This window comes from Apostichopus japonicus, chromosome 3 (assembly GCF_037975245.1).
Source record: "Apostichopus japonicus isolate 1M-3 chromosome 3, ASM3797524v1, whole genome shotgun sequence".
NCBI lineage: Eukaryota > Metazoa > Echinodermata > Holothuroidea > Aspidochirotida > Stichopodidae > Apostichopus > Apostichopus japonicus.
The window spans coordinates 28,192,185-28,204,636 of record NC_092563.1 but is presented as its reverse complement, the minus strand read 5'-3'; the positions used below and the strand labels follow the sequence as shown (position 1 = coordinate 28,204,636).

Genomic DNA, 12,452 nt, shown 5'->3' with positions numbered 1-12,452 from the left:
ACCATGGAGATAATTTTCCTTAAAATCCATTTATTGGACAAATTTACAAACTGGAATGCTGCCCCATTACCAGAATTGTACGTACAGTATGACTTCACTTTTTCCATTAATCTGTTTGACTCTGGCAAAGTCAGTGAACAAAGCCACTCAAGCCTTTTGGAGAAAAACTGCTCAAATTTATTCAAGTATTTCTGCTTTTATAAATGGGTTTCCTATAACAAAAGTTGCCATTATGATATTAATCAAGTAAGTTATTGTTGTATCAGCAATGATAGAGCTAAAAGGTAGCAAATGTTGATTAGTAACTTTGGAATGAGAGCATTCCATTGCAGAATTATAGCACAGGCATACATGCTCCCTCTGTAGCTCAGACCTAACCACTAGTTAGTCCATTTTCTTTGAAGAAGCTGTCTTGCCTTATGTTGTAAATAATGGCAAGTTCAGCTAACCACATAATACTCAAAGGTAAGATAGAATAGGAGAGAAACTAGACATTTTACATTATTTTGTACTTTTCCTGCATTTGAAATGAAACTTAGCTAAGTTAAATCAAACACATATATGGTGACATAAGTATACTTTGGGTATATAACAAAAGATAAACCACAATCAATGTAAAATACTGCTTGTTATGCATTCTTTGTAACTGAATGAGTCAGTGACACACAAATTACAAAGAAGGCAGAGATATTCAATCCTTTTGTGGACGATTGATTTACATGTAACTTATGAAATAATAACAATGCACAAATTTTTCAGTTTTTCTGCCATCTGCCATAAATCACTCTTGTCACTACAGTTGTCCACTACAAATATGCAGCAAACTTCATATCTTTGCAATCACATATGATATCCAGATTTGAATATATCCTGTGTGATTCTGATTAAGTTACTCTCGGGCTTGGTATAGCATCCTGGTTTTTCAAGGAATTGAGAGATGCACACTTCCTTAGGCCTTCCTCCAAGTAGTCTTTGAAAAGTGGACAAAAGAGATGGAAGTAAAGCTAATCACAAGGTTGCACTTTTTCAAAAACTATTGCCCTATCAAGTTCTGTTTCACATGAATGTTGTCATAGTTTCCATAGCTATTTAGCAATCTTGGATCGGAAGAAGTACGGAAAGAATTGGAGTTCTGGTGGTGGCAATTTACCCCTCTGACGTTGGTTATGTCTAGGGCTTTCTTCACAAATAACATGCCACAGTCCTAACTTCATCTCAATACGACAGTGCTTGCAACGTCTCTTTATGGCGGATTTAACCTTCAAATTTCTTTGAAGTTGTAAGTTTCCAATTTTTGAAGATGGAGTTGTCAAAAGATTTCTTTTAGATCTTTCAGAGAGACCAAAGACAAGTGGTAAAGACTTTCTGATATGAATGTGCCTCAAGGCTTGAAATCTACAAGGCATTGTTGCAGAGATTATCCATCTCACACTTGAAAGTGCAGATGCCATTTTACTGGAGCTGTTTGGTGCTGTAACTAATTTCTTCTTTTCGTTGATTTAACTGAAAATGGAAATAAAGGAAAGAGAATATTAATTTGCTTAGCATAAATGGTGGGCCTAACACTACAATGATAAATATGGTCAACTTGCATTGGCACAGTTTGTTCAATCTTTTCTGATTTTTTTGCTTCAAATGATGCTTAAGTTTGTGAGTTAGTTTCATCACTAACCACAACAAAGTATCTCATATACCTAGCTCAGAGTCATAAACATACATAATAGTGATTTTATCATTGGGTATCCTCTTTCGCGCAACTGGTCCTCACAACTTACTATACCAGTTTTGAAAACGAACAACATTGCTAGCCTATGGAGGAATTCCCAACTCCCTTACTTCCATAAGCCCAGGCTGGCAAGCTCGACAAACATGACACCGAATATTAACCACATGATAAGCAAAATAATTTATGAGGATCGTCTTTGACATATCTCAGCTAAAAGTACTACTGTATAGCATCGACCCCATTTATCTAGGCCTATGCTAAGCTTAGCCTAAGTTCTTTCATACAGTGCTTAAACAGTGTACTTGTACTAGTGATGGTGTACATCATACATGTGATAATTGAACTTAAAGTTGGTTCAGAACATGAATTTTCGAACTGATTTCGGAGAATAGATAACTTTCGATATGAATGTTACTCACAATTTGGTCTATCTGATAGAAACTACTAATAAATAATAGTTTGGTCAGTTGCGCTTGCCCACTGACTGGTGAAAGAAAACTGCCTTCAGCGTTCACGGCGTCTTGTTCCTAGCCCAAATTATATTTAGCATTTTCTATTGATGAATAAATAGACACGCAATTTGTAGATAATAACAGTGTTCTGAATTCTTGCATTTTCAAGAAATTTATTAGAATGGCGCTTTGTCGTTCGACTTCAGTGCTGCTGAGGTGCAATTTAACAAAAGCATTTACTTGTCGATCGCTATGTTCCTCATCAAGGTTACAGTTGCCGACAGAAAAAGTTACTCACACAGGACAGGTAAGTGTCAGCTAGGCTACGATAATCAGAATAGGCAAACTGTATGCCTAGCCTAGACCTATGCATAGCCTATGTTGCATTCTTTAGTAACATTACAACAGACTACTGGCCATGGCGTTACATCGCATACTGTACACATTGTGGGCTAGGCTACATTCCAGGGCGCTCAAGATTAAGGACAAGGAGGATGACACTGGGTAGCCGGGTAAAAGCTCTTCTAAACGTGTCGTGTAGCTTAGTTGGGTACTTTTATGTGAGTACCAAGAGTAATCAAGGGACCAATTGGCTGCATATAAAGGTCTCCTCCTGCCAGTATTGGAATATGCCAGTTCTGTCTGGGATCCCCACCAAGCTTTCTTGCAGCACAACCTCGAAAACATTCAGAGGCGTGCAGCCCGTTTCATCGCTTCAGATTATTCAAGAGAGCCTGGCTCTGTCTCATCTCAGTTACGGGACCTAAACCTGGTGCCCTTGGCAGAGAGGCGCAGACAAAGTAGAATCATCTTATTTGCTAAGGGCATCTATGGTCAGGCTCAGATCCCTATTGACTGCCTAAGAAAGCCTCTGCGTAGGAGTCGGAACATGCACGATATGCATTTCTGCCAACTGTATGCCAGTACCAATTGCTATAAGTATAGTTTTTTTCCAAATACAATTAGGGATTGGAATAGTCTGCCTTCAGACCTCATTAGTAGTTCCAGTGGTTCTGTGAATCCTGTCTCTTATATCAGTACTTGGGTCAGATTTAACTAGTTATTCTCTTGACGTGTGTGTGGTGAGATATTGTCCCTTTTTGCGGATGTGTCACCGTATCGAAGACGAAGACCTAATATTATAACATATCGTAGGAGTATTAACTTATAATAATGGTGCATTTTGGAAATTTCATGATTTTACCATAGCAACAGAAAGTAAGCCAAACTTACTTATACTACTAGCAAGTTTCCCAATGTGTTTTTCATAAAATTGAAGACCAACAATGATGGCAATTTGCAAAGCTGTGTACAACCTATAGATTTCAAAGTAACTTATTTTGTATTAAATTTCATCTGCTAGACTGTTGTTTGTATGTGTAACAAAAGTAAACAATGAAAACGATTTTCCAGTATCATTCATAAAAATGCCAGTTAAAAGTCTTCAGTGTGTCATAACTGGACCAACCATGCTACTTCTTAGTACTGGATCCAAGTGCCATATGGATAGGTCAAGGCCTACTGGATGTTAGGATTCAAATACCAGTGTCAGAGTACAGCAGTTTAGGATCAGAGTACAAGTAATTTACAAATACTTTTGATTTATTCAATATGCTTGTTACTGCCCCCTGATTGTCTCTGCAAGCAAATGATATACCAGTCCAATGTGATGACATTGTCCGTGCATCGTTATTGCTCCCAAAATTCACCATGTCTTGATATTATCAAGCATTGTTGACTTACATTTCTTGTATTCCATTTATCATTTTAATGAAACCTAAATTTGATTTCTTTATCTATGTTTTCTACTCAGGTTTTCGACAAAGGTGATTACAGAGCCCTACGTTATGTTGATAGAGAAAAAGAAGTAAGTAAACAGTTAGGAGGAGTTTTTTTGCAGAGGAAATAAAGCACCTTTATTGTCAGACAACTCCAAATAACCTATGTCTCTGAGCTAATGTCACGTAATAGGTAGAATATATTTAATTTACTCTGTACGCTCCTTTAAGTCCCTTAGACCACCTGAAGATAGTTCCCAGATTTTAATGCATCTCTGGAAGATGTTTTGCTACAGTGTTTTCTCATGCTCGATTATAAAGAACAAAGCATTGAATCCTTCCATTACAACAAAATTTTCAGATGCAGACATTCGATCTAAACAAGCAAGAGTGTAGGCGTAGCTAACTTTCACTTGTGATTGACTCTTTGTAACAATATGCTACTTACAGTAGTAATTACTTTCAGGGTGAACCTATTTCAACCAATCACCAGATTATAAATATCTTCCCATCATAGCAGCCTGCTGTATTTTGGCAAGTTTCGTGCCATCAAAATTATCACTCAAATCGGAAGGCCTCACAATGATTTTGTTTTAAGTGGCAGGCACATATGGTTTCATTAAAAATATTTTGACTTTGTGATTACTTTACATTAATTTGAGAGAAGGAGAGAATATATCAACAGATATTCAACTGCAAATTCTTATTCCTTTATTTTTGGATTGATCCTTAATAACTTAAAGGGTCAGACATAGCCTAACTTTTTAATCAACCCCCAGGGCAAAGATGTTTATTCTGTACCCTCTACCCCGTACTATGGGGAGTCCCATCCTATCACACAATATGCCCCTCCCCCCTCTACCAGTGTGCCTCATTATCACCATCAGCACATAACAGAGACTTGGGGCAACCCTTTCAACTTTGCTCTGAATGAAGTATCATCTTTTTCTTCCTTGTTTTGTCCTTTCATCCTTGGTGTTGTGGCAAATTGACAATGGAATTTTGTTCACATTTCAGGTAAATGACAAATTTGCCATAGATTTAGTCCATGAAGAACCACCAACAGAAGTAGATGGAAGAAATGTTTGGTGCGATGGAGGTGGAGGTGAATTAGGACATCCAAAAGTCTACATTAATTTGGTGAGTAATCTGTTATTGTGTCATAAATGAAGTACTATTACAAGTGTCATTAATTAGGTATGACAAACAATTGGTATCAATTATGTCAGTGATGTTATTGATAGGGAAAAGGGAACATAGGACTTTGAATGAAACAGTCACAATCAGGCCCAGATGTTGTCATCCTAGCCCAGTGATCGGTTACCAAGGTGAAATTTCGGCCATCCTCAAAGTAATAACTTGGCCCAAATATTCTGTGGAAATTACTGAATTGAAAGGAATGTTTGGGATTATTATTTATTTTAATATCATTAGTAGTGAATAAATTGTACAATCTGACCAAACTTTATGTACCCAGTATTCCCGGCCTTATAATTTATTTTGCTAATTCCTAGGCATTCGGCATTGTAATATTTTTTATAGCCTGTCCTAAAGAAGTTGCTTCAGTTAGATTTGCAACCAAAGGAATGAGCAAAACCATATATTGGTGATGCTGTCAAGTAAAATACTACCTCTCAAGTATGATCTGCCTTAAAGGATGTGAAGACTCGCGCAAAAAGAAACGTCTAATGCCGGTAATCTGACCTAGTTTCGAATGAGGTGTAACAGAAGTGTTAGACACCACCATCGATCCCAGAAAATAGGCACACAGCTTGCTATCTTCGGTAATTAGACACTAGTGTACAGTCAGTACACACAGCTGCGGTCAATACCCACAGCACAGTAAACAAACAATACAGCGATGGACATCTCAGGTCCAGCTAAAGATAACAAGGTATCACGTTTCATTACTGTCTGCATTTTGTAGCGCAAGCAGCAAAACTTAACTTGCAAGCAACGGAAGTTAACTTTTTCAGAGCGCAGCACGCGGTTTGGGGCGAGCCTTCCATGCCTTTAAATAATCTATTGTCTATACTGTCCGTAGAAGTTTTCTCTCACACAAACAGCCTGTGTATGCTAGTGGCCAGTGGTTCTATGTGTTTCCTGACACTTTTGGTCACAAAACTCTATTTGTCATTTTCTTTCTGTTTAACTCAGGATGCATCTGGTCCTCAACCCTGCGGCTATTGTGGTCTGAGGTTTGTACAGAAGCATCACCACTGAAGAATGGACTTGTAACTTATTTCAGGAAGACAGAAAGAGTAAAAGAAACTGAGAACTTGTTTAATACAGAGAGTATTGGTTTAAACCAGCAGCCACAGAGGGGAGGGGGGAGGGTCGGTGGGGGGGGGGGGGAGAGGGTAGAAGAGGATTGATTCATTGTCATACATAGCTTAGACTGTTATATATGATACAACACCAGTTAATGATAGCAGAACTTGACTGATACTTGAGCCTCAAAATTATTGCAACTAAAATAAATGAAAATGAAAAGATACATTTTCTCAATTTTTTTAGTGTTTTCTTTGTTTTAAATTGTAAGGGAACATTGACTATTAAAACAACTGTTTCTGTTATTTTTAAGCAAGCCTTTATCAGCCTTACAGAGATATCAGCACAAACTAGTAAATGTGTTGTATCAGGGAGTTGCCATCTATGTGGCAGCTTCCTGGTTGTATAAGTGCCACAAGAGATGGTGAACACCTAAGGAATTTTGGTATTACTTCGATTACATTACAATTCCTATCTCACTACATAATCTAGATCTACCACACTTTATAAACAGAGACTATATAGTAGTGTGTGAAAAGGCAGAGGGGGGGGATAGGGGGATGGCCATACCCCTGACCTCCTTTCATCATTGTGAGAGGGGGGACTGTGGACGGGGTAGTGGTTCAGTCAGACCATTTTTTACACTTGGGGGAAAAATTAGACCACTCCTACCAGGGTACACCCACCTTTTCAATCTTACACAACTTTCCAGAGTATTTATTAACACAATCTTACATGTAGACGAAATAATAGATCTAACTTATAGTCTACATATGCATAAGAATGTACCATTTGACATCTAAAGTTTTTATATTTTTCTGTATGAGGATATAACCCAGACCCCCCCCCCCCACCGCATACATGGGAGTCCACTTCAACGACTCCATTGCTCCACCCCCAACTTTGTCAAATTCTTGATCCATCTCTAGTCCTTCCGTTAAGTACCATGGCCTACCTTAATCAGGAAATTTTCCACGGATGATCTTACCTTTTTGCAAAAATAAGTTGAATATAACAAGAACTTTGAAGAAATCTGAAGAAAGAAGGGATCGAAACAGCAGGCCCTCTAAATTATGCATTTAACCACACATGCTTTTGTTCTAAATTAAAGCTGTCTTTGAACATTTTTAATTAGCAAATTACACTTTTCCAAGTAACTCATAATTAAATTTGTAAGAACAGTATCGAGTGGTTGGTTAAGATTTGATATATGTGGTATATTTGCAACCTCTCCACCCCCCCCAACCCACCACCATCACCCCTTCACCCTCTGATTTCTACGAAATCTCTACTGACCGTTGACCACCCGATCGGCAGTGATCTTTGATAGCAATATTATGTAGTCAAGGGTCTGTAAAGGTAAAACTACAGCCTTACATATAATTACAAAACCTAACTGGGCGAGACCCCTTCTTCGGCTGGGTTTACATCATGTTGATATTTCAAAGATCAAACTATAACGTGAGATTTAATGGAGCTAATCATTATTAAGTGTAGGTGTACCTCAGGTCGTATGCTTTCCTAGTGTATTACCTACTCAAAGCAGGGAGTTGGTATGGAATAACTCCCTGCTCAAAGCAGTTTATATACAATTAATGGAACTAAGATTTCTCAATACCTAGTGCCCTTTCGACGTCGTTGGTTCAGGGTCTGCTACGATCGTGAAAGACAGCTCTCTGGCGTGCGTATAAACATGCGGTGAGGAGAAAGTAACCATCAAATAGTTCACCAAAGACGAACGTCTTTGCCGTTCTTCTAACGGTGTGGTCACGCTCAGTCGAGCGTTGTTGACTTACGCCTCCACTTTCAAAAGTTTAACGGTACCGTTCGTGACTCGCGTGAATTTTTGTCAAGGTAGTGTACATCATACGATTTATCAGTCTATAGGCTAGATACCTCTAGTATGCAAATCTAGACTAAATAACTGCCTCTTTTTTTGAAAATAGAAAGAATTTCGCAAGTTCATAAAATTCTATAGCAAACTATTTAAAATAGCTTCTGTTCAACGTATACCTGATGGCAGAGGGGTAGGAAGCTTCCAAAAGTTGGGGGGCACAACATCAGAGGGGCAATTTCTCATTCCACAATCACCACTCGTTATGCTATAAACCGGTACACACCGGCCATATCACTTAAATATATATGTGTTAGTATGCTATCAATACTATTATGGTGCACGTGACTCTATCAACCTGCATCTGTACTTCTGTCCATCCATAATTTAGAACTTTCCCCAAAAAATCCTCCTGTGTCAATTCCTTGAACAAATGTCTTTAGCAAAACTTGGTTAAATCCAAATCATCGGGCTTGAGACGTTTGAAATGTTGCAACATACCAGAATTTAAACTGACGGACCAGGTGTAGTATGGAATAATATGCTAGTAGAATGAGCTGCAACATTAATTTTTTTATTTATTAAGATTGTTTATTGTTAACCGTGATACAAATAGATATGGGATGCCATTTTAAAAGTAGCATGTACAGACTGAAAATAAATAAGTAAAAGAAAATATTAAAATTAACAAAGGCGTATCCAAAAGACAGTTCTTCATCAAATGGGCACATTTGCTATTTTGGGAAAAAAGTGGGGGGCACGCCCCCTGGAGGCTCCTACCCCCTGTCTGATGGGGTAAGAAATTAACCTACAAAAGCAGCATACCGATTAGAGCAGCTTGTTTAGTTGATTTGGGTTAATTTCCAGTGGCATTTTATACTAGAAAATCTGCTTAAAATGTATCGGCAATTTATTAATGATGTTTGAATAAAATCAGTATATTGACTATTCTAGCTAACGTATATCGTGTCTGCTGCTGACCATTTGACCTGTTCACTCATTATATTAGTATTTTATTTTAATTTGATTTTGATTTTGCATTTTTATTGTAACTGAGGCAACAATGAACTTTCCATTATACATTTATTGATGCATGATGTTAGGAGATATAAATCATAACTTACATATATTCAGTTGTTAGACTGTCGCATGTCAAAACTTCAATTAAATTTTAAATAAATTATATAATTTTACATACAATCGACATTCAGGCATCGAGTACGATGTGTTGTAGATAATGTTGTAGTTGGCATATCATTTTTTAGTCAAAGGCTACTGTCGATCGCTTGCCCTCACAACAACACACTGAAGCTTATAATGAAGAAAAATTGTTCTGTTTTGTTTCTTAAACATAATACACTGCCGGGTTCGTTTCTTTTTCACGTTTTCGGTCATCAACTATATTTATATAACTTTGTAAAGTCAAATAAATTATTTTCAGAGATACTGAAAACGACAACGAGTATAATAACGATTCAATAATAATATTATGTTGAATTCTTACAACGCTACATGACTTAGATAGCCACAACTAGTTATACATTCGTGAAAACCTGACCTTTGCCAACTGGGAGGGGGAGAGCAGTGACCCCTGGTGAACTTTGTGGCCCTTTAGTGGGGGTTCATAAAAGGTGTTATTTGGACCAAAAACATCAACCACAGAAAATGGAGATAACTAGCATTTTCCCCTTCAAAATGGATTAAAATTATGAATGTTACAATCCACAAAGGGAATGTTGCATCTAAGACATAAAAAGTTAGGAGAGGTACCCCTAACCTTACATATTCCTATCCGCAGATATTGAACAGTCAAGTGAGAATTGTTTTTATGGTGGGCGTCAAATACGCTAATGTTTGGGAATAGATTCATATTGGGTGTGTGTACGAGTGGGCGTGGTGAGGTAAGCGAAGACGGGTTTTCGAAGCCCCTCAATTACCAATAAAATTATAAATGTAACTATGCCTTTACATCGGCTATGAATTACTATGTTTTGTAGAATGCATACGTCTTAGCATGATCCAACATGTATTTTTTTTTTAAATTATAAGGACAATCTTTGGGGTCAAATGTCCCCTTCTTCCTCCCGGACACCACTTCCTTCCATACAATTCATCGTCCGTAGGCCCCCTCCCCGAAATTTCCTTCTTTCGATTACTCTTCAGATGTACTCCCCAGATCCAATATATGGTGCCAAAACCCCGTCGAAATTTGCCTCTTCACTAACTGTCCTAGCCCCTCTATCACTCCTATACCTTTATTTCGAATACTTGAAGAACGTATGGCATGGAATATTTAGTTTTAAAACCCACCAGTTGCGACACTTTTCAGCTAGTACCTGAAACCCGGAATGCCGCTTCTAGCGTATGTCAGCTATCAAAACTAACACTTACATCTGGCACTTTGAAGGGATCGTATTTTGGTCAATTAGATATGAGCGGTCAACCATGTAGAAAAGTAGTCACGCTCCCCCGCGATGCTGAACAGTTAGATTCACAAAGCAGAGAATGACGTGACGTACTCTCTATACAGAAGACTTTATAAGCTTATCACGCTAGCCTTGTCTGGTACATTTTATAGTAGCATTGGTACAGGAACGGACCAACAGGGTGTAAAATGTGGTGGTGTTTACAAACCTTTGGTACCGCGAGTATGATGCGTCTTATGTGAGACGAGACTTCGTGTTTTCGTGCCAGGGATTAACTGCATTGACGGGTGTGAAGTGGATTATAAGTACCCGTTATCATCATGGAGATCAAATCTTCGCTCTCCCTCATCTTAGCCGTCTTGATGTGCTGGTCCGCCGTCGGGGTAAGCGTACTTTTCTTGTTTCTATAAATGGTAACAAATAACCACAAGTGACAACCATATTGTGAACATAAATTGTTATGAACGCCAATCAAGCATGATTTTAAGTACATGCAAGGTAAGTTAGGTAGCACACGTATGAGGTGTGTGAACGTTCCACGGTTGGTAATGAATGTAAAACCTTACCGGTTTAAATGCACCCGGCCAGCAAGAGGACGGTGTAAGGTTGGTGGTCGGTCAGAGGCGTCAAAACGAATAAGACTGATGAATATTTGCGTATACTATGCACAGAAGCTCCAAAACAAACGACCTTTAAGTTTTTTAAAAGTATTGTCTATCTTCTTATTGGGCAGCTCATATTGCCCCACCTCTTCAGGCTCGCGATAGCGGTCCCGCGGGTTCTACCTCTCCTTCTGCGATACAAGCCACCCACCCATTTCCCTTGAAACCGAAACTGATTTACCCCGCTGAGCAAATAAGGCCAACGATACATAATCTGGGAGCCACAACCCACAGATCCCCATTTCTCATGCAGAACCGATGCTCAGAATGCGTGAAAACTAGTTTGGATTGAAGACTTGATGTTAAAAAAAATAATATATAATCGATGTTCGTTGGCGAAATTCCGAAAAGTAGATAAATTACCGACGTCTGACCCAATGAAAATATTTTGCTACCCACTGAAAATTAAATTGCGACGACCCACGAATGGTTCGTGTCCAGTAGTTGGTGGTCCGTTGGTATAAGAGAACCCAGGGAGTGACCAAAACCTGGAAAAAGACCAATGTTTCTTCCACAAAGGTCGAATTTAAAGAGTCAAAACGGCTTCTCGAAGTCTATATAACCAGGATTTTTTTTTCGGTAAAGTGTAATCAATAATGTGTAATCAATAACGTGCAAGGGCGGCGGAAGCACTTTTAATCTGGGGGGGCACCGACATCAAAGGGCACTTTGCAGAAATTCGATTGGACTGATGCAGCCTTATATTTAGTACCCTTTATAACTCTTATTGTATTATCTTATTGCGTATACACATCACTCCATCAACGCCCCCCCCCCCCCCCCTCAAGGAAAATATGCATACTAGCACTGCAATATCCAATGTGCAAATTGGGAAATAGCTTTGAGTTTGGCCCACAGAAATTCATTGAAAGTCAGGGGCGTAGCCAGGATTTGCAAAGTTGTATGCACGACTATCTGAGCGGAGCGCCACCATCAGTTGGCGTGGAACGTACAAGAAAATTTTTGGTTTTACAAACCCCTCAGATGGCCGGAAACGGCCCTTCCCGAGTGTTCATTCTGGTTTTTCTGGCCTCTTGCTAACTTGAGACACCTCAATTTTTATGTAGAAAAAGGGCACATTTTCAACCTGAGGAAAAGTGGGGGGGCACGTGCCCCCTGTGCCCCCCCGGTTCCGCCGCCCTTGATAACGTGTCCTTCTAAATACGAAATACAGTTTGACTACACCTAATTAGGTATTTTCAAAGTTTGTTTGATAACCGTCGGGATGAAGTAAACTTTGCTGCCATTTAATAATCAGTGTTGAGCAAGGATAATGGCCCCCCGATTTTTCAAATCTGATCTG

The 12,452-nt window shown here is 38.8% G+C and overlaps 2 protein-coding genes and 1 long non-coding RNA gene across 7 annotated transcripts in view; 2 read left to right on the top strand and 1 right to left on the bottom strand.

Moving 5' to 3' along the window:
* Nucleotides 1-12: 12 nt before the first annotated feature.
* Nucleotides 13-2,285, bottom strand: LOC139965723 (uncharacterized). The gene is made up of 2 exons (XR_011792371.1): nucleotides 2,146-2,285; nucleotides 13-1,503 (listed from the first exon to the last, which is right to left on the bottom strand). It is a non-coding gene; the product is annotated as an uncharacterized lncRNA (long non-coding RNA).
* On the top strand, nucleotides 2,271-6,453 carry LOC139965722 (NADH dehydrogenase [ubiquinone] iron-sulfur protein 6, mitochondrial-like). The gene is made up of 4 exons (XM_071968382.1): nucleotides 2,271-2,485; nucleotides 3,992-4,045; nucleotides 4,974-5,096; nucleotides 6,114-6,453. The coding sequence occupies exons 1-4, from the start codon at nucleotides 2,360-2,362 to the stop codon at nucleotides 6,177-6,179; spliced, it is 369 nt and encodes a 122-aa protein (XP_071824483.1). The 5' UTR covers nucleotides 2,271-2,359; the 3' UTR covers nucleotides 6,180-6,453.
* A 4,135-nt stretch (nucleotides 6,454-10,588) lies between these two features.
* Nucleotides 10,589-12,452, top strand: part of LOC139965718 (zinc metalloproteinase nas-15-like) — a 95,606-nt gene continuing 93,742 nt past the window's right edge. For 3 of the 5 annotated variants that reach the window (XM_071968376.1, XM_071968375.1, XM_071968378.1), the window contains exon 1: nucleotides 10,589-10,870. In XM_071968376.1, the coding sequence (XP_071824477.1) occupies nucleotides 10,808-10,870 (63 nt within the window). In that variant the 5' untranslated portion in view covers nucleotides 10,589-10,807. The remainder of the gene's footprint in view (nucleotides 10,871-12,452) is intronic. The other 2 variants (XM_071968377.1, XM_071968374.1) reach the window with 1 other exon arrangement.

Coding starts and splice junctions, on each gene's coding strand:
- LOC139965722 (XM_071968382.1), top strand. CDS start 2,360: ATGGCGCTTTGTCGTTCGACTTCAGTGCTGCTGAGGTGCAATTTAACA. Junction 2,486..3,991: donor AAGTTACTCACACAGGACAG/GTAAGTGTCAGC, acceptor TTTTCTACTCAG/GTTTTCGACAAAGGTGATTA. Junction 4,046..4,973: donor ATGTTGATAGAGAAAAAGAA/GTAAGTAAACAG, acceptor TTCACATTTCAG/GTAAATGACAAATTTGCCAT.